Source organism: Lathamus discolor, chromosome 13 (genome assembly GCF_037157495.1).
Source record: "Lathamus discolor isolate bLatDis1 chromosome 13, bLatDis1.hap1, whole genome shotgun sequence".
In the NCBI taxonomy this organism is placed as follows: Eukaryota; Metazoa; Chordata; class Aves; order Psittaciformes; family Psittacidae; genus Lathamus; species Lathamus discolor.
The window spans coordinates 2682218-2702994 of NC_088896.1; the positions used below are offsets into that span (position 1 = coordinate 2682218).

At 44.6% G+C, this 20777-nt stretch overlaps 1 protein-coding gene and 1 long non-coding RNA gene across 5 annotated transcripts in view; one reads left to right on the forward strand and one right to left on the reverse strand.

The window, feature by feature from the left end:
* LOC136021498 (myosin-1B-like) overlaps positions 1–17598 on the forward strand; it is a 32434-nt gene extending 14836 nt beyond the window's left edge. Inside the window, exons 20-40 of the mRNA XM_065693803.1 lie at positions 786–922; positions 2172–2427; positions 5463–5705; positions 7356–7532; positions 8158–8303; positions 8390–8480; positions 9269–9658; positions 9986–10112; positions 10980–11098; positions 11412–11608; positions 12029–12212; positions 12299–12464; positions 12634–12758; positions 13044–13352; positions 13488–13691; positions 14367–14492; positions 14584–14754; positions 16316–16420; positions 16500–16595; positions 17038–17166; positions 17522–17598. Coding sequence (XP_065549875.1) covers positions 786–922; positions 2172–2427; positions 5463–5705; positions 7356–7532; positions 8158–8303; positions 8390–8480; positions 9269–9658; positions 9986–10112; positions 10980–11098; positions 11412–11608; positions 12029–12212; positions 12299–12464; positions 12634–12758; positions 13044–13352; positions 13488–13691; positions 14367–14492; positions 14584–14754; positions 16316–16420; positions 16500–16595; positions 17038–17166; positions 17522–17536 — 3513 coding nt within the window. The 3' untranslated portion in view covers positions 17537–17598. The remainder of the gene's footprint in view (positions 1–785; positions 923–2171; positions 2428–5462; positions 5706–7355; positions 7533–8157; positions 8304–8389; positions 8481–9268; positions 9659–9985; positions 10113–10979; positions 11099–11411; positions 11609–12028; positions 12213–12298; positions 12465–12633; positions 12759–13043; positions 13353–13487; positions 13692–14366; positions 14493–14583; positions 14755–16315; positions 16421–16499; positions 16596–17037; positions 17167–17521) is intronic.
* Positions 554–16786, reverse strand: LOC136021501 (uncharacterized). 4 transcript variants are annotated; one of them, XR_010615794.1, is made up of 6 exons: positions 16733–16786; positions 16418–16550; positions 15008–15080; positions 10971–11080; positions 4659–4856; positions 554–815 (listed from the first exon to the last, which is right to left on the reverse strand). It is a non-coding gene; the product is annotated as an uncharacterized LOC136021501 (long non-coding RNA). The 4 variants fall into 4 exon arrangements; XR_010615793.1 differs by lacking the exon at positions 4659–4856 and having other exon boundaries at positions 557–815; XR_010615792.1 differs by lacking the exons at positions 554–815; positions 4659–4856 and having other exon boundaries at positions 10896–11080.
* Positions 17599–20777: the final 3179 nt, after the last annotated feature.

Here is a 20777-nt window from a genome sequence, read left to right on the forward strand (position 1 = left end):
AAAAAAAATCGTTTGTTGAAAGTATTTCTTGCTTACGAAATCAGCCTTCACAATTATTAGAAAGAAAGAAGGGGTACAGAAAACTTCTCAGGTTCTGGGGGTATGTGTAAGGGGTAGCACTGTCAGCCCTGGGAACACCATACTACCAGAATGACCTAGAGTAGCTGCAACTAGAACTAATGCTTCCCCTTTCTCCTGCCAGTTGAACTTATTTGTACTAGTGCATGTTAGACAGGCTCAGACAAGTTTGGACAGTCAGATTTTCCAGAGGATTTAGGCACACAAGTCTATCTTCCATATCCAAAGCAGTGTCAGGTGGGACACGGATTCTCCGATCAGCAGACTCAAAGCACTACCATATCTGGACAAAAAGCAAATCACGTACACTACTGAGTAGACATCATGTATGCTTCTCAAGCCATTTCTAAGTCAGTGAGCAAATCCTGAGCCTGACATAGAAGCGTAGAGTATAGCAAAGAGACAGAGTAAGATACAGTACTAAGTTGAAAGTTAACTTTTTGTTTTAATAACTACTGATGAGCTAAATCTTCTACAGCCTACACTGGAACAGGCATCAAATAACACAGCAATAATGTGATTAGATCATACATAGAGTAACTTGTCATGAGTCACAGGAACACTGAGGATATGAATACTATAATACCAACACAAAATTTCTTTAGCTGTTTAACCTTTACTCTGCAGGCATTTTCCCAAAACTGCCTTGTACTACCTTGCATCAGCTTCCCAAGCCTCAAAATATTTGACACTCTTTTATGTTCTAGGTTTTCTTCAAGGCAGGTCTCTTGGGAGTCCTGGAAGAGATGAGAGATTGTAAGGTTGCAAGCGTCATCACCAGTATACAAGCTATCTGCAGAGGGTTCCTCATGAGAAAAAAATACAAAACAATGGGTGGAAAAAGGTAATATAAGAAAATACTAACAATCATGCTGTGTCAGACCAAAAGTCCAGAAATGCAGTATACTGTCTGATGCAAAAACCTGCTCTCAGGAGGGACCCCTAGAAAGACCAGGGGGAAAAGAGCAAGCCCAAACAGTTTCCTTGTCACAGCCTTCCAAATTCTGGCAGTGGTTATTAAGCAATTGGACCGTGCAGCTGGACCACGATATTTAGTATTTAACAGTGAAATTTTTCTCCAGGAATGCACTTAACCTGTGACAGAGACAGCCATCTAAGCCAGCTGAGGTCTGCCTGGTTTAAACATGTTGTCTGATAATTTCACTGGATCACATTGTGTTTTGTAAGGAATGCATATGATCAATCTCTGCTGTCCTTCTCATTCATTTTCTTTCACAATTCCATCATCTACAATGAAAAATTCTAGCTTGTACAAAGAAGGTACTTCCATACTTTCAATCATCCAGGATTCAATTCCCATTTTCAGCTCTCTCCCTTTGAAATTGAATGAATCATGCAAAATTTATAGTGTAGGAGTGGCAGCAATGGGTGAGCCAAGCAAACTTTCTCAAATGTTGACAAGCGAAAGCTTTAGGGGGAACAAGAATTGCATAAATGCATAGGGTGCTCTGCCAACCAGCTGCTTTTGTTTGTAATACTATGCAGTATATATCTAGCTCAGGGGCTTCCTGAGTCAGGTATAGTTTCTAAGAACTCAATAACTCTTACTGGATTTTTCTGCGAGGAATTGTCTAACTTCCCTTTGAACTATGGGCATCAACAACACCCCTTTGCATTCCAAAGTATAATTTATATATTTCTAATATGGTATTTGCTATTTTGAGTGACCTGAAAAGCATCAAGCTGCTGTTACCACAACTGACAGTAACTCCCAGGTTTCAGCAGCAATACATGGCAAGGATGTCAGTTTTCATTCTGGTATTTACCTGAGCACTTGAACTTTCTTTAAGACTAAGGAAAGTCTCAGAGATTCCCAGGTAACGTGCCAGAGAAGTTTGTCTGCTTTGGAGTATTTCTCCCTCTTATATCCAGACATAGTTATTGTTCATGCTACTGAACCAGCCATTCTGCAATCAAGGGCCTAGAAATGACTCTTTTATTAATAGAGATGAAGAAAAAAATTTCATGCAAAAGTTCCTTGAGGCAAAAGATGATGCTGTCTAGCCAGTAATCAGAATGTTTCTAACCCAAGTCTTACCATCCTCATAAACTGTGTTCTCATGTATTTTCAGAGAATCCATTTATACCATCCAGGACAATATTCGTGCATTCCTGACTATCAGGCACTGGCCCTGGATGAAGCTTTTGACCATGATTAAACCCCTGATGAAGAAGGCAGAATCTGAGAAGGAGATAGCCAACATGAAAGAGGAATTTGAGAAAACCAAGGAAGAGCTTGCAAAGTCTGAGGCAATAAGGAAAGAGCTGGAGGAGAAAATGGTGACCCTGGTGCAAGAGAAAAATGACCTGCAACTTTATGTTCAGTCGGTGAGTAACCTCAATTTTTAGTTTTACCCACTTCTTATTCTGCTTTCCCTTCCCTTTTCCATGGTCCTTCACAAACAGACACGTAAAAGGGCTGGATTCTCTACTGCTTTTATCTGGTCTTGTCATTACACCTAAATAAAATGTGTACAAAGCACATATGAAACATTGCTACCAGTAGGAATACAGGAGATTCTGACTGGGTGCCCATGTAACCCCACTTCATTATTAAGCAATCACCAGGGGAAGAATCAGATGTCCCACAATATATACAGTGTGCTCCTAACAATGGAGTCTGATTCTAGATGAAATACAAGCTGTTTCCACATATGCTGACCATTATAGCAAGGAGCCACAACAGGGGTGCTTTTCTGTCACAGACAGAACTGAAACTGTAGAACAAAAACTGATGCTTTTCTCAGGAATACTGCTGAGACAAGTCAGAAATTACACAAGATAGGAATACTGTCAGGTTTTAAAAGGTTTAAAGGATATTGCATGGCCAAGGACAGTCTGGTGCAAGTAGAACTGTCACTTGTTTCCCTGTGCTTTTGAACCAGTTGGGTTTTGAAAGAGTCTTAGAATCATAGAGTAGTTGTGGTTGGAAAGGACCTTAAGATAATCTAGTTCCAACCCCCCTGCCACGGGCAGGGACACCTCACACTAAACCATCTCACCCAAGGCTCTGTCCCACCTGGCCTTGAACACCACCAGGGATGGAGCATTCACAACGCCCCTGGGCAACATACTCCAATGCCTCACCACCCTCACAGTAAAGAACTTCCTCCTTATATCCAATCTAAACTTCCCTTGTTTAAGTTTGATCCCGTTACCCCTTGTCCTGTCACTACAGTCCCTAATGAAGAATCCCTCCCCAGCATCCTTATAGGCCCCTTTCAGATACTGGAAGCTGCTCTGAGGTCTCCACGCAGCTTCTCTTCTCCAGGCTGAACAGCATCAACTTTCTCAGCCTGTCTTCATACAGGAGGTGCTCCAGTCCCCTGATCATTCTCGTGACCCTCCTCTGGACTTGTTCCAACAGTTCCATGTCCTTTTTATGTTGAGGACACCAGAACTGCACACAATACTCCAAGCGAGGTCTCACAAGAGCAGAGTACAGAGGCAGGATCACCTCCTTCGACCTGCTGGTCACGCTCCTTTCGATGCAGTCCAGAATACAGTTGGCTTTCTGGGCTGCGAGACCACACTGAAGCCGGCTCATGTTCAGTTTCTCATCAACCAACAATCCCAAGTCCTTCTCCTCAGGGCTGCTCAGAATTTCTTCTCCACCCAACCTGTAGCTGTACCTGGATTGCCCCAATGCAGCTGTAGGACCTTGCACTTGACCTGGTTAAACTTCATGAGGCTGGCATCATCAGCCCACCTCACAAGCATGTCGAGATCCCTCTGGATGGCATTCCTTCCCTCCAGTGTATCAACCGAACCACACAGCTTGGTGTCATCGGCAAACTTGTTGAGGGCGCACTCAACAACTCTGTCCATGTCACTGACAAAGATGTTGAACAAGACCAGTTCCAACACCAGTCCCTGAGGGACACCACTAGTTACTGTTTTCCAACTGGACATTAAGCCATTGACCATAACTGTTTGCATGTGGCCATCCAGCCAGTTCTTTATCCAACTAGTGGTCCATCTATCAAATTGATGTCTCTCCGATGTCATGGTGGGCAGTGTCGAACGCTTTGTACAAGTCCAGGTAGATGACATCCACTGCTCTGCCCCTGTCCATCAGTTCTGCAGCCCCACAGATGGGGCTACATAGCCATAGAAGGCCACCAAATTGATCTTGTATTGTTTCAAGCACTGAGGCTGTAACTGTGCCTGATGAAGATCAAGTTCATTACCTGAATCTTTCTTCAGAACTTCAACTTAACCTGAGATTCTTTGTGCCCTTCTTGGTACTTAATGCTTTGCTCTCCAGAACCCATCTAGTTTGCAAGCATTTGGGACTTCACTTTATTAAACCCTTCCTGGATGGCAAGCCAAAAAAAACCCTGCAACTGAGAAGACCGAGTTTAACTACGTTAAATAACTTTCAGGTTATGATGCCTTTCAAAGCACTCAGATTTTTGAACATAAAAGAACTCCTAAGGTATGATTATTGCCCTCAAGTATGTTGTCTGACTCTTGACTCAGTCTTTCATTGTTTGAGTACTAGAAGAGTCCTTCCTGTCTTCTTGCTATTTTCCTGGAGAAATTTCTATCAACCCTACCTGAAAGATACCTCAAGCACCAACTTCTCCAAGTTTGTCCCCAGAAGATTTCCATGATTATAGTCATGATTTCCAGTGCACTATGGGTTTCAGTCAGAATCTCAGAGAGAGTGAAACATACTGTCTTCAGTTACTGCAGTGATGGCTTTCAGCCATAAGTCTTTTGGGAGGCAGCAGATACTTTCTCTGGTATTCTGCCTAGAATAAGTCATAGTAGAAAGAATTTAGACAAAATTTTACCTGTTAACCATGTCTTAAAATGTTAGTTCTAGTAAAAGACATACTCTACAGTTTAGGTTGAGCTTGGCTGAGCAAGAGGTTAGAGAATGATGGGAGCTAGGTTAGCCTCATGTGAATAAAGTGGAAGAAGTTTGGGGGGAGTCTGACTTATGTCATTAGAGTTGGAGGAGCTTATTGAAGACAGTATCATCCAACATTCTATGAAAGATGACTTGGAAATCCACATCTAACATTATGCTTGATGAAATCCACAGCTTTTTATCTCACTGATTCCTTGCAGGATCCTTGTTATGACTGAACACTGTGAGTCTATTGCATGGTATTGTATTCAGCTGACCAGCTGAAAGGAAGTATCTCTGCCATGGGATTATGGTCCATTTTAACAGCCATGACCGAGCAGGACAATTTCCTCATGGTTAGATTGCTTGCATTACCGTCCTATTTGCATTGGAAATTTTACCCTGACTTGTGTAATTAATTTCCCAGTGATGGCACTTGAACAGTGTGTGTTGCCTTTTGTCATTTTTATGATAAATACAACATGCCTTTATTATGTTCCAACAGGTGAGTGAAAATCTAGCTGATGCTGAAGAGCAATGTAGAGGACTCACCAAAAATAAAATCCAGCTGGAAGCTAAAATTAAAGAAATAAGTGAAAGAATGGAGGACGAAGAAGCGACAAATGCTGACCTGACAGCAAAGAAAAGGAAACTTGAAGATGAGTGCTCTGGGCTGAAGAAAGATATTGATGATCTTGAACTGACTCTGGCCAAAGTGGAAAAGGAGAAGCATGCAACAGAGAATAAGGTGACAGAGGAATCAGGGAATTATTATTCTCCAGACAGTTTTCAGTTTTGTGGAAAGTTGCAGTCATTCCTAAGTTCTCCAAAAGGAAGTGATATGTGCCCAAGGCATAGGAGAGACATATTGCCACTTAATTACCTGTGACAGGAAATCTGTGAAAATTATAACTTCCTCTTAGAAAAAATATGTTTTCTGTGACAGTTCAAAAAGAGTTGAAAGTTTGTTATGGTGCTTGACAGAGTATTTCTGTATTTGGCTATTTGCAGTCATAAAGAACCACTATACTTATGTCTCTTGTGAGACACAAATGGATGATTAGTATGCTTATGAGTAGCCCAGCACAGAATGGCTATGTTGGTCCTTTCTAACATGCATTGAGGAGAACTGATTTTGCAGATGTCAAATGTTTTCTTATAATTCTCTTATATTGAAGAAGACCACGTCTCAGCTAGGATGGATAACCTTTCCATTGACTTGACAATACGATGAGAGTTCTTCCTGACTTCTAAGGTTCAGACTGTCAGTGTAGCATGGATGGTCTCTATCAGGCAGTCATTAATTCATTTAACAAGCAGTAAAAGCACAGGTCTCTTCACTTACATCTCAACAACCAATGTGAAGAGACAGAATTGAGATATATATTGAGATATGTATGTTAGAACTCAAAAGCCCACATCTATGGTGAGTGTCCACTGCTGTGGAAACTAATACTAGAAGAGATCTAATTACAACATTGAGGTTCCCTTCACTGCCATCACTGAGAACAATACTGGATCTTAAGTTTGCAATTACAGTTATGCTGGATATTTGTAAACTAATGCTCAGAAGAAATCTAGCTGGTGCTGTGTGTTAGGATGAGGGAGTGTCTTAATCAGGTATCAGGGCCACATAGCTAAAGCACTTAGCAGAGTGGACTTTCCTTATTCCAGCTGTCAGGCTTTCCCACCCAAATGAGACAAATGGGAAGCAAGGGTCAGGCAGGCTAATGCACAGCACCTGATGTGTTTGGGATAAGGTTGCTGGTATGCAGTGCCCCATTGAAGTACAAGGAATAAGTTTCCAAGATAAAGCTGGCAGAGCTGCTATGTCCGGCAGCCTGCTTAGAAGCTCCTGCCCTAAATCTGTGATTACCTGTTCCAAGGGCATAAGGCTCTTTGTCATGTCACATCTTTGTTGTATTTGTTTCACTTTTATAGAAAACTTCATGTATTTCTTATCTTTGGTTATGCTTAGCACATGATAGTATCTTTATAAAGAACCTCACTTGCTGAGAATTTACACCTGTTTACCTGGCAAATACATCACATGCAGAAAATACATATTTTCAGCAAGAGCAACTCCAAGGTCTTTTGTAAATCCCAGTGGGAAAAGCTTGCAGAGGCAGGTGAAGATCTAGCACATGTTCCACTACAGAATTCAGCAGGAGAGAGCTGGTAGTCAAAAACAACTAAAGCAAGAATTCCTACCACTGCAGGACCAGAGATGTGTGACTGTTAAGCATAACACTTGTTGCTACACTCACCATGAATGATAAGAGACCTTCTGTTGAGAGCATTTTGACTACATCCATGAAAGATTTTGCAAGGATGTACTCTCTGTGCTCTTGGTCTGTCATGTCTCAAGGCACCCCCTCATGGTATGGATGTCTAACAGGTTAAGAATCTTACTGAAGAAATGGCAGCTCTGGATGAAAATATTTGTAAACTCACTAAGGAGAAAAAGGCCCTCCAGGAAGCCCACCATCAGACACTGGATGACTTGCAAGTTGAGGAAGACAAAGTCACAGCACTCAACAAAACCAAGACCAAACTGGAGCAACAAGTAGATGATGTAAGGAAAAGTTTTGGGGTTTTGTAGGTGGATGTATTGACAGATTAGAAGAGTCTAGAAATCTGTAGTTGGGAGTATAAGTAACACCTAAAGCAGCCAAGCCAACCCTAATACTTTCAGCTAATAAACCATTGCCAGTTGACAGAGTACTGTGGAATCCAGGACATCTTCTACCTTCCCCTGGACATGTAAACTACGTTCATCACTGGATATTTCAGCATTGTAGACTTTTGTGCCTCTTTTAATCAATTAGCTGGACCACTACATATGTAGCAGTCTGGTTTGATGCAGTTACTTGTGGTCTCTTACTGTGCAGTATGGATATACTCTAGGAAGTTATGGACACTGGAAATTTGTCTATATTTTAGGGACTGAAGCCACTGGAAAACTTAAATTTCTGTATTTTTCAGAAACTTGCATCTCAACTGTGCACAGCCAAGCTGTGGACAGCTTAATGTCCAAAATCAGATCACAATGGCAGTTTTAATCTCGCAGTAAGAGTGTAACACAGGTGGAGATGAGAAATTTACACAGGATCTGTTTCTACTATTCATCAATTTTTAATCAATAATAGTTACTTTCAAAGTAGAATTATGTGTTTCACAGTACGTTTTATGTGTTTTAGCTTGAAAGTTCTCTGGAAGAAGAGAAGAAACTGAGAATGGACCTTGAGAGGGCAAAAAGGAAACTAGAGGGAGATCTGAAAATGTCTCAGGATTCCATCATGGATCTAGAAAATGACAAGCAACAGATGGATGACAGACTAAAAAAGTATAGCACTGGCTTTTTATGCTCTGAATTGTAAAATTCGTATTTAATTGTAACCATATTGAATTTGCATTCTTGTTCTTTAACAGAAAGGATTTTGAAATCAGACAGTTGCAAGGCAGTATAAAAGATGAGCAGGCTCATAGTTCTCAGCTGCAAAAGAAAATTAAGGAGCTTCAGGTAGAGTATGAGAGTTCTTGATTTCTTGGTAGCTAAGCACATTTTCCTTAGAATTAATTGATGTTTATTCTCAGACTGTTCTACAAAAATATTTTCCTACACATGAATAAAGTAGTTAACATGGACTCTGGGTGTTGTTCCCATCTCAGGGCGCTTCTACAGGAACTCTGGCCTCTAATCACACATAACTACGTAAGAAACATCTTAAGTAAAGATTGTGGCAGGCTTTGAAAATGGATCAGATACTGAGTTATAACAGTAGTGAAGCCACTGAGAATTACTTTTATAATTAAAAAAATAGAATGTGACATAATCTGTCACGATCAGGACAGAGATCACATTCTAAATGCAGAGCCAGGAAGAAAATTCTTTTCAGTGCTATTATCCCGTGGTTGGTCATCTCAAGGTTCCTTCCATTTTGTTTGCTGATAGTGAGAAGAAACTGTTCTGTTTTGGCTTGACCTTCAGGAAATCTCTAACAAACTTGATTTCCTTTACATTTTCCAGTGACACATCCCCGATTTCTTCAGAAAAGTTCAATACTAGATCTTTCTTAACAAAGTGAATCCATCCCGAGCTATAACATAACATGAAATACCAGATATTGCATTCACTGTTGCTCTAAAACCAAATATTACATGTCCTAGAATATAATTCAGTGAAATTTCTAGTGGTGCTTCTCTCTTTATGCTGATATAAGTGGATGCGAATGTTCACTCCTTCTTCCTTAATGTTAATTTCATATCTGTCCATACAGAAGTCTTCATTTAACCGATTAACTTTCACAGGTTCGAACAGAGGAACTGGAGGAGGAAATTGAGGCAGAGCGAGCCTCTCGGGCAAAAGCAGAGAAGCATCGGTCTGACCTCTCAAGGGAGCTGGAGGAGATCAGCGAGCGCCTGGAAGAAGCAGGAGGGGCTACAGCAGCTCAGATCGAGATGAACAAGAAGCGTGAGGCCGAGTTCCAGAAGATGCGTCGTGACCTCGAAGAGGCCACGCTGCAGCACGAAGCCACGGCTGCTGCCCTGCGCAAGAAGCACGCGGACAGCACCGCTGAGCTTGGGGAGCAGATCGACAACCTGCAGCGAGTGAAGCAGAAGCTGGAGAAAGAGAAGAGTGAGCTGAAGATGGAGATCGACGACTTGACCAGTAACATGGAGTCTGTCTCCAAAGCCAAGGTACACAAATACGCTCTAGATATTTCATAGAATCATAGAAAGGTTTGGATTGGAAAGGACCTTAAGATCATCTAGTTCCAACTCCTCTGTCATAGACAGGACACCTCACACTTGACCATATCACCCAAGGGTCTGTCCAACCTGGCCTTGAACATTGCCAGGAATGGAGCAATCACAACTTCCACGGGCAACCCATTCCCAATGTCTCACCGACCTCACAGTAATGAACTTCTGCCTTGTATCTAACCTGAACTGCCCCTGTTTCAGTTTGAGCCCGTTATGTGTTGGACCACCAATCATCTTTCATTCTGTTTTTCATGAAAACAGGCAAATCTGGAGAAGATGTGTCGCTCCCTAGAAGATCAGCTCAGTGAGATTAAGACAAAGGAGGAGGAACAACAGTGCACAATTAACGACATTAGTGCTCAGAGAGCACGGCTGCAAACAGAATCTGGTAAGACATTTGTGGACGGTGTTCAAGAGAAAATGAGGCTTTAAAAAAGACATCACATGATATGACTTGAGGCTTTAAAAAAAGAGAGGGTCAGAAGAATCATGGAGTCTTGCTGGAACCACAGTTGAACATTAACCAGAAATGTGCTCTTGTGACAGATGCAGGCAACAGAATCTCAAGATGCAGGAGAAGTGTTGACAGCAGGTTAAAAGGGGTGATCCTCCTCCCTGCTTGGCACAGGTGAAGGGCCATGTGGGGTGCTGCCTGTGCTAGGCTACCCATACCAGAGAGATACAGACATCCTGAAGCAGGACCAGTAACATGGACTGGATCAAACAGTGGCTGGAACAACCTTCACAGGGGTGTGGTAGAGTCTGATCACTGGAGGTTTCCAAGACCTGACTGGAGAGGGTGCCACATAACCATATCTAGGTGCTCTTTCCCATGAAAGGTCTCTTCCAAATGGGACTGTTCTATAATTCTATGGCTGAAGTTTCAAAGAAGAATTCATCTACTTCATAACCTAGACTTCATCCTTCTTCCCAGAGACATTCAGGACAGGACAGTGATATAGCACACACACAGTACAGTACTAATTCTGAAAGCTTGAGGCTTGATGGGACTTAATGCAAATATACATTAAGACTAGTCAGATATTGGAAAAAGGGCATGATGTATCCCATTTCTGGCCTCCAAGATAAATACTTTGGCATTCTCAGAGATACGGATAGGTATAAGCAATTAGAATTCCATGTAAGAAATAAAATTATGTTAAACTCCAAATATTTTTATATGCATTTAATTATCAAGGTTAGCACTTTTCAGTAAGTCATAAAAAGGCTCCTTCACTCATCTGACCTCTCTCAGGTGAATACTCGTGCCAGGTGGAGGAGAAAGATGCTCTGATTTCTCAGCTGTCAAGAGGCAAGCAGGCTTCCACCCAACAGATTGAGGAGCTCAAGAGGCACCTAGAGGAAGAGATCAAGGTGAGAAAGCTTCCCAGTCTTCTCCATTGGATTTCTCCTGTCCAGGAGGGGCTTCAGATACATATGAAATCACAGAATGAACATGAGGGAGAAAAAAACCACTTGGGTAATGCAGTCAACTGTTCTCATACTAGCTTTGCTCTACCTTCCCTACAGCCTAGTCATTAGTTCTTCTGCAGGTTCCCAGATCTTCCTTTCTCCTTCAGTACCTTGCCATCATTCTCACAATAGTATAATCCAGCACCCATGAATACTTCAGCCAGATTTACAAGGGTGTTTCTATTCACTGCCATCCTAAAATTCTTTCCCACAGGCCAAGAATGCGCTGGCCCACGCCTTGCAGTCTGCTCGTCACGACTGTGACTTGCTCCGGGAACAATATGAGGAGGAGCAGGAAGCCAAGGGGGAGCTGCAGCGTGCCCTGTCCAAGGCCAACAGCAAAGTGGCCCAGTGGAGAACCAAATATGAGACAGACGCCATTCAGCGCATGGAGGAGCTGGAGGAGGCCAAGTACGTGGGGAAGCTGGGCAGGGCTGGCAGAGACTGAGGATGGAAATTTGAGGAGACCACTGTGATATTGTCAGGAAGAAGAAGTCAATTCTCTGCTTTAGGAAGGGCTGGCAGGAAGTGAGAGAATATAACTGAGAACAGGTGCATAGGGGGAAAGCAGAATCAGCAAAGCTGTTCAGATGCAGAATAGCAGAGACATGCTGATGTGAGTAACAGTGTGAACAGTAGAGCATGAATTCCTGCAGCCCAGGATTCAGACATAGAAATACAGTGGCTGGCTGGGAGAGATCCTACACCTCTGTATAAATGGGGATCACACACAACCAATTGGGTGCAAGTGCTCCTCTGAAAAATATACTGGCTGCACAACAGAGGCTCCTGTTTGCTTCCTCACCTGGACCTGTGCTTACCACCTTCCAGGAAGAAGCTGGCACAGCGCCTGCAAGATGCAGAGGAACATGTTGAAGCTGTCAATGCCAAATGTGCCTCCCTGGAAAAGACAAAGCAGAGGCTGCAGAATGAAGTGGAGGACCTGATGATTGATGTGGAGAGATCCAATGCTGCCTGTGCAGCTCTGGATAAGAAGCAGAAGAACTTTGACAAGGTCTTTTGGGCTCCAGACTGGGGACTCCTGGGCAGAGCATCCCCTCCTCATTGTCACAACCGTACTGACACCCCGTTTCTCTTCAGATCCTGGCAGAATGGAAGCAGAAGTATGAGGAAACCCAGGCTGAGCTGGAAGCCTCCCAGAAGGAGGCCCGCTCTCTCAGCACAGAGCTGTTTAAGATGAAGAATGCCTACGAGGAGTCCTTGGACCACTTGGAAACGCTCAAGCGCGAGAACAAGAACTTGCAGCGTAAGTGCCTGGCCCTCTGCTGCTGGCAGGGCTTTCTGAGCACCCACCAGTACCCACTGCTTCCCATGGGTCTGTGCCTGCAGGTGGGCAAAGATGCCTGTCACGGTGTGTGAGGGCCCTTCCCATTCTGCTCTGTGGCCGACCATGCCATTGGTCCTTGTTCCCACAGAGGAGATCTCCGACCTCACGGAGCAGATTGCCGAGGGAGGAAAAGCGATTCATGAGCTGGAGAAAGTCAAGAAGCAGATTGAGCAGGAGAAATCTGAGCTCCAAGCCTCACTGGAGGAAGCTGAGGTGCAGCCTTCTGTTCTTAATTGTTCACTGATCATTTATCACTCACAGTTTAGCAACCTCAGATACGGTTTCTGAAATTCTATGCATAGAGCATATAATTTTTTTCGTATATACCACACACAGGAAAGAGGGAATTTTGGACATCATTAAATCTTTGGGTACACAACAACCTTTCCTGCAGTCTCAGACCTCCTGCTATATATTATTCTTCAAGAGAATAGTTCATGTAAAGTGACTGACAATGGTATTTATATAATTAACAAATATTAACTTCTTTTTTTTCAGGCTTCCCTGGATCATAAGGAGGGGAAGATCCTGCGCCTCCAACTTGAGCTCAACCAGGTCAAAGCTGAGATTGACAGGAAGGTAGCAGAGAAAGATGAGGAGATGGACCAGATTAAAAGAAACCACCTCAAAGTTGCGGAGTCCATGCAGAGCACCCTGGATGCTGAGATCAGGAGCAGGAATGAAGCCCTGCGGCTGAAGAAGAAGATGGAGGGAGACCTGAATGAAATGGAGATCCAGCTCAGCCATGCCAATCGTGTGGCTGCTGAGGCACAGAAGAACCTGAAAAACACACAGGGAGTGCTCAAGGTACAGCACAACAAAACAGGTGCTCACTGGTTTATGAATAAGATAAGTATTTCCCTGTTGTACAATTCTATCAGATCTATAACTATGTGAAAATAGGAAAATATACTCCATAGCCTTTCTTGTCTTTCTTTCCAGGATACCCAGATACACTTGGATGATGCTCTCAGGGCACAGGAAGACCTGAAGGAGCAGGTGGCCATGGTGGAGCGCAGAGCAAACCTGTTGCAAGCTGAAGTTGAGGAGCTACGGGCAGCCCTGGAGCAGACGGAGCGGACGAGAAAGGTGGCTGAGCAGGAACTGATGGATGCAAGCGAGAGAGTTCAGCTCCTCCATACCCAGGTCAGTGCAGAAATATATTTAGTATTTATACCTTTTCTCCACACAGATAAAATAACTGAAGACTGGCTGAACTATAACACTTGTAAAATACACTGTAATTTTCACTCTGCGGATAACAAATATTAAGTGTGACTTTTTTCAGCTGCAGGTATGAATTTCACTAGACTACAGTGCAGATACCTTAAAAGTAGTAAATTTCAGAGAGATATGCGAGGTTCTTACCCTACAACTCAATTGAGTTTAACAGGTTTCAGGTTTACTTTTAAGACTGTAAAGTCAAAGTCAGGTTGATCACAAACAAAATAGGAATACACCAATACAATTACTGACAGAATTTAACACTGTCATTATAAGCATTCTGTATCACCATTTAAAAGTTTTACTGCCACGAGATTGAAAACTGTAAAGAAATATTACATCTTTTATCTTTATAAGTCTAAATTTCTTCTCTGTTGACTGAAAATCTGTGAGGAAAGACTTTATGGAGGATGTTCTTGAAATAAGGAAGCACATCACAGCTGAGAAACTAACAGCTGCGACAGCAGATCCTTTAGAACAGAATCCAATGTGACCTGATGGTGCAATTTACATTAAAAAACAATATTTATGCAATATGCTTGATATAACATCACAAGGTAACAAAAAGAAAATGATCATGTTGATGCTCTTCAATAGAACACCAGTTTGATCAACACCAAGAAGAAGCTGGAAGCAGACATTGCCCAAATTCAGGGTGAGATGGAGGATACTGTCCAGGAAGCCCGCAATGCTGAAGAGAAGGCCAAGAAGGCCATCACAGATGTGAGTTGGGGGCTCTTTTCATTACTGATGATGGATGCATTCTCTCCCTGTCTCCAGCTCCAAAACGGCTTTGATCCTTTGCTCTCCTCAGGCAGCCATGATGGCAGAAGAGCTGAAAAAAGAGCAGGACACCAGCGCCCACCTGGAGAGGATGAAGAAGAGCCTGGACCAGACAGTGAAGGACCTGCAGCTCCGTCTGGATGAGGCTGAGCAGTTGGCACTAAAGGGTGGAAAGAAGCAACTCCAGAAACTAGAGGCGAGGGTACGCTGAAGACTAGAGTAGACTAAGGTCAATTTCCTGAGTGGGCCCTTGGTTGCTGGGACTTCTTAGAAAGGTTACAACAGGGACAACCCCAGGTATCTCCAGCAGATTTGACGAGAGTTATTTTGAGTAGTCAAACACTGCACTGTGGGTGAGGAACTTAAGAACAGCTTCATAAAAACTGAGTGGGCAAATATGGCAGATAAACATCAGGATAGACATATAGGGAAAAATAACTTAAAACATACTTAACCTGTGGATGAACTTTGATCTGGCAATTGCAGCTCAGTCAGGAGATCTCAATCTTATCCATGACAGGCCTCAAACTTTTTGTGCAATGTGCAGTAGAAACAAAACCAGAAAAGAGAAAATAAAATTGCTTCAATAGGAAAGGTAGAGAACAAGACAGAGAGCATCACTTGCCACTATATTTAACACATAATGTGCAGTCCTGGTCTCTGCAACTCAAGGACCTGACAGAGAAGCATCCAGGGAATGGCAGCTGAGTGGGTTGAGCCTTATGAGGAGAGACAAACAAGGCTAGAACTCTTCTGTTTGGAGAGGAGATGGCTGAGGGGGATGCTATGAGACTTTACAGAATCCTGTCAGCAGGGACCAAGACATATTCTGAATGGTTTTCACCAAAACACACAATATGTGAAGTAAGGACACATGATGCAGATCAGGACACCTTCACCTGGAGGTCAGTTTAAAATAAATAAAAGGAAGTACTTCACAGAGTGGGCAGCAAAATTCTGGAACCTGCTGCATGGGAGGCTGTAGAAAGAGTGGGTAGAAGGTTCAAAAAGGGATTAGAAATCAGCAGGTTTATACACATACTTAAGGGAACAGGCATAGATATGCCACCTTACACTACCAATCTAATGACTGTGGAAGCTGTGGAAGTGTGAGGTGAGTAGATAGCAGCGAAGTTTCCAGGCTGTCCCTCAATAGTCCCCCTGCTGTCACTCCCAGAGGCAGAGCATTGGGCTAGATGGACCATTTGCCTGACCTGCCTGTTGCGCTTCTTAACTGCTCCAAGATATAGCACAACTGACTGGGAATTAGGTGCTATTGGCTTTGAAAGGAAGTATCCACACAGAAGTAAAAACTTTGATGTCCAAATTTGATTCACATACGCTGCAGAAGAGGCACAGCGCTGTGGGAGCTTGTTAAGGACTATTCATGAGGATAAGCTGGACTGAAAAGATTACAAATTAAACAAATTTTCCCCATTTACCTTGTGAACAATGACACTTCCCTGTTTCAGTTTCCTCTTTTCTGGCAGATTCAAGCCTAATTTTGATTATAAATGTCCCAGGTATGCACAGCAAAGTTCCTTCTATATATAACTATGCATTCACACAGACTGTCACTACTAATACAGAATGGTGAGCAGTTTTTAGCTAGTCTAGACCCAAGGAGCAGCTCCAGAAAACTGCCCTGCATTGGCACTTTCTCTAGAGACTTAGTCCACAGAACCTTGGTTCCCAGGTTCCTACAGCAGGATCAGCAACCATTCCTGGCAGCTTGCTGCCTTCACCATGGTACTGTGTTTCAGGTCAGTGAGTTAGAAAATGAGCTTGATGCTGAACAGAAACGAGGAACTGAGTCCCTGAAAGGTGCTCACAAATATGAACGAAGGCTGAAGGAGCTCACTTACCAGGTAATTCAAATCCTCTGCCCCCTTATGTGCATCACTCCTGTCTGTCTTCCGAAGCCAACATGATTTTCACTTCCCACAGTCTGAGGAGGATAAGAAAAATATTCTCCGGCTCCAGGACCTGGTGGACAAGCTGCAGTTAAAAGTGAAAGCATACAAGAAACAGGCTGAGGAAGCTGTGAGTGCCAGACTCTTCTTAAATCTTTGTAGGCTCTGGGTGGAGATTTCCAGAAGGCCTGGGCTCCCAATTCATTCAAATAATTGACTACTCAGTTGACAGGGCAGCAATGGTCACTGCCTTTGGATATCCCTCACCTCATGAAAACTTACAGCTCACAACTGAGCAGCCACAGCTGTAATTACCCTAGAGCTGTTGCACTTTTGAAGCCACACTAACCAACTTTCCCATCTGGAACTGATCAGGACTAATTGTTCTGACCCCAGCTGAGTGCTCATGCTGTTGACAGCACTAGATAGAAATGGACGGAGTGCTGGCAGGGCAGGGATGTACCTCTGAGGTAGAGGATGTTATTGGGGTGCAGCCATAAGGTGTTCAGTTAATGATAACAGGGCAATGTCACTTTGTGTCCATGTCACTGATGGTACTGCATGACTTCCAGGAAGAACAGGCAAATGCTGTTCTCTCACGATACCGCAAGACCCAGCACGAGCTGGAAGGGGCTGAAGAACGAGCTGATATTGCTGAATGTCAGGTTAACAAGTTACGAGCCAAAAATCGTGAAGGCCAGGTGAGTCAGAGGGCTGCAGAGGAGGGCTGCAAAGATCTCTGACCAAACACCTCCAGGCACAGCTTTACTCCTTCCACTCTTGCACTAGTTTCCTCTTAAAGCCAGAAATGGGCTCTTACTCAAAACCGGTGTGGTTTGACAGTCCTTTTGGTGCCTCCCAAAAGACTGACCACATATGATCAACTCTAAGAGTCCAGGTCTTTTCAGCACAATTAAGAGGTACTGGTTCTTTGGAAGTAATACAGCAGAACATTTGCAATAGCCACAGGCTATGATGCAACTGATGCAACCCCACCAATGATCCAATTGCTCAAATAATCTCTACATTGTCTTCCTTTTTCTTTTTTTCTTTTAGAAATTAGAGAAATGATGTCCCTGACCAGAGCTGCAGCAGGCTGTGCTGACTTCTGCACATCTAACAAGAGATACTCCTTATTTGCTTCATGTAATTCACTAGGTGTTAGTTTCATGAATAGTCATAGCTATTATGTTATAACATAATAGTTATACATAATAACGACTGGCCTGGTCATATTTAACCAATCCTAAATAGAAGGTGTAGAAAATAAAAAGAAACCTAGGTGATGCATCAATTTATCATGAGATTGACAGTGTTTGTGAATGGATGTAGCAGGTACGGCCGTGGTTGCCAAAGTCCAAGGTATGTCCTAGCAGGGAGAAGGATTCCCAGGGCACTGGGAACACACTCCTCAGTTGCTCTCCACAGTGTCAACTTTCATGCCTGAGGGAAGCAAAGAGTTAGATCAGGGAACTACAGAACAGATCTCTCCACAATAGCTGTGACTTGAACTGCTCGGCTCTTCCGCCTCTGCCGTCCTTGGAGAAAGCGTCTCCTCCAGACAGCCCATGTGTGCAAGGCTCTGCCACAAGTGGAAGGAACGGCTGGGGATGCGCAGCCCACACCGCCTGCGCGTGTGCTGCATGGGCGCCTTGTCCCTGTGGAAGGGAGGGAAGAGGGCATCCGCTCCGGACAGCGTGCGCGGGATCTGCTCCATGCGGGACGGGGGAACACGGGGAGGAATCCGCCCCATGCAGGGGGTGTGGAGGGGCTCTGCTCCAACGGGGGGAGGGTGTGCACCAGCTCAGCCCCGCAGTCCCTCAGAGCCCGCGGCCGCGCCTGGGGCTCCCGTCCTGCAGCGCCCAGGCCGCCGCCGCCAGCAGCCAGCGGAAGCGCTGCCCAGGGTGCGCCGGCAGGGGGCGCTGCAGTGCCGCGTTGGGGCCGGCTGCGGGCGAGGTCTGCGGCATGGCACGGGACAGGGGACGGGCGGCCTGAAGTAGCGGCGCGGCCCTCGCTGGACTCGGGGCAGCGGGGACATGGCCGAGCCCTCCCCCTGTCATAGAATCACAGAACGGTTTGTGTTGGAAGGGACATTAAAGCCCATACAGTTCCAGCCCTTCCACTGGAGCAGCTTGCTCCAAGCCCCTGTGTCCAACCTGGCCTTGAGCACTGCCAGGGATGGGGCAGCCACAGCTTCTCTGGGCACCCTGTGCCAGCGCCTCAGCACCCTCACAGGGAAGAGCTTCTGCCTTACATCTAACCTGAACTTCCCCTGTTTGAGTTTGAACCCATCACCCCTTGCCCCCTTCAGACACTGGAAGCTGCTCTGAGGTCTCCACACAGCTTCTCTTCTCCAGACTGAACAGCCCCAGTGTTCTCAGCCTGTCTTCATGTGGGACTTGCTCCAGCCGCTGATCATCCTTGTGGCCTCCTCTGGACTTGTTCCAACAGCTCCATGTCCTTGTTATGTTGGGGACCCCAGAACTGCACACAGTGCCCCAGGTAGGGTCTTACAAGAGCAGAGTAGAGGGCAGAGTCCTAGGAGCCCACCAGGGAGGCCCTGTGCTGGTAAGCTCTCTGGCACCTCCAGGCTTCTCCCCTCTGTGACACCAGCCAGGGTTTGGGCTCTTGCCCTCAAGCACCACTGCGAGGCCCCTTGCCTGGGAGCCCTCCCTGCTGTGCAGGGGCCTCCCTCATGCAACAAGGGGAGTGCATGCTCTGGCTGCATTGCTCGGCATGGGGCTCTACTGAGCTGCTCATCACTGTCTAAGTGAAAAAACTGAATTTTTCTGAAAAGCAAAAACGCTGTGGAGCACATTAACAGCTTCAGATATTTCATCTTACAATGTCTGAATGCTTGCTGTCTGCAGGAGATGGCCTTTGCCAGGTGTTCATGTTCAGCTAGGCGCTACAAGGCCTGTGCCTCTGGCCATTCTCCTCAGTCTCATGTTTGTCTTCAATGAGGATAGTAAAACACTGGAGTAGGTTGCACAGAGAGCTGGTGGATGACATTCAAGGCCAGGCTGGATGTGTTTCTGGGCAACCTGATCCAGTTGCAGATGTCCCTGCTCATTGCAGGGGGGTTGGACTGGATGAGCTTTGAAGGTCCCTTCCAACCAAAATTATTCTGTGATTCTATGATTCAGGCACAAGTGCCATCCTCATGCACCAGCAGCTCACCCTGCCAAGATTCCTGCCTCCTCCAGAGCACACACAGCACTCCATGGCCTGCTGTTCACATCCTCTCAATGCTTCTTCCTTCCATGTCATTCCTTTCTCTTGTGTGTTCATCTACATCAGTTGTTCTGGTACGTTGCGTTCCGGGTTTCTTTCATTATCCTCTTGTGTTTTATACCCTGTCATCACTGCTGGCTGTAACCCATGTGCCTCCTGACTGGTCATCCTGCTGTTTGCATTCAGGGTCCTTTGTGCCAGTCACAGCTCTGATGTTTTGCCCACTAATGCCCCATCAGATGGTGATCTGCCATCACTGCCTGTCAAACTGACAAAAAGAATCTTATTGTTTCTTTATCCTTGCTCCATGGCTACCTGCCATCAGTGGCTCTAGCTTGCATGTTCTTCACCATGGCATTTTCTGTTGTCAGAGATGGATATGGACAGCCCTTTCACAAACACAGCAGTCCGTGACTTGAATTACCATTGTGTCCAACCCCCTCAAACTGGCAGGTCCTGCCCACACTTGCACATGACGATACAGTTTGCACAGCTGCACACATTAGGACCATATCTGCCCCAGCCAAAAAACAGTGCTGTGATAAGCACAATACTAGCAGACAGATCAGTAGATTAGCAGGGTTTACTCTTTTGTTAATCACAAACCTGTTCTCAGTACTCTTACTTGTCCATAAAGGAAGAAAAACTGAAACAATGAGAGACATGGCAGTGTTGCTCTGCAGGTTTGGAAAGCTATTTTTTCTTTGTATGATGATAGCTGCAAAAATATTTATGAAGCTGAAAGAAAAGCCTTTGTCTGAAAATTTCTTTGCACTCTCAGAAGCTTTTAGATGCACTTTGTAGTTGCCATAAGATCTATAGACCCCTCAGAGTCCTTTGCTTGTCCCAGTATACGAGGAAGGGAGAGGCACTGGAATGACCAGGTGCACATGCACTACGCATGAACCAGCACTGGCTTTTTCTTGGCATGCTGGCCAGCAGTAGGAAGTATCATTTTGTGTGATCACCTCTCTACAGGAATATTTCATTAAAGCACCTTGTTATGTGTTTAGGACATATATTAGCATCACTGGCTTCCTTTTGTGACTACAGAACATTTCACCTTGCTCACTCAAGA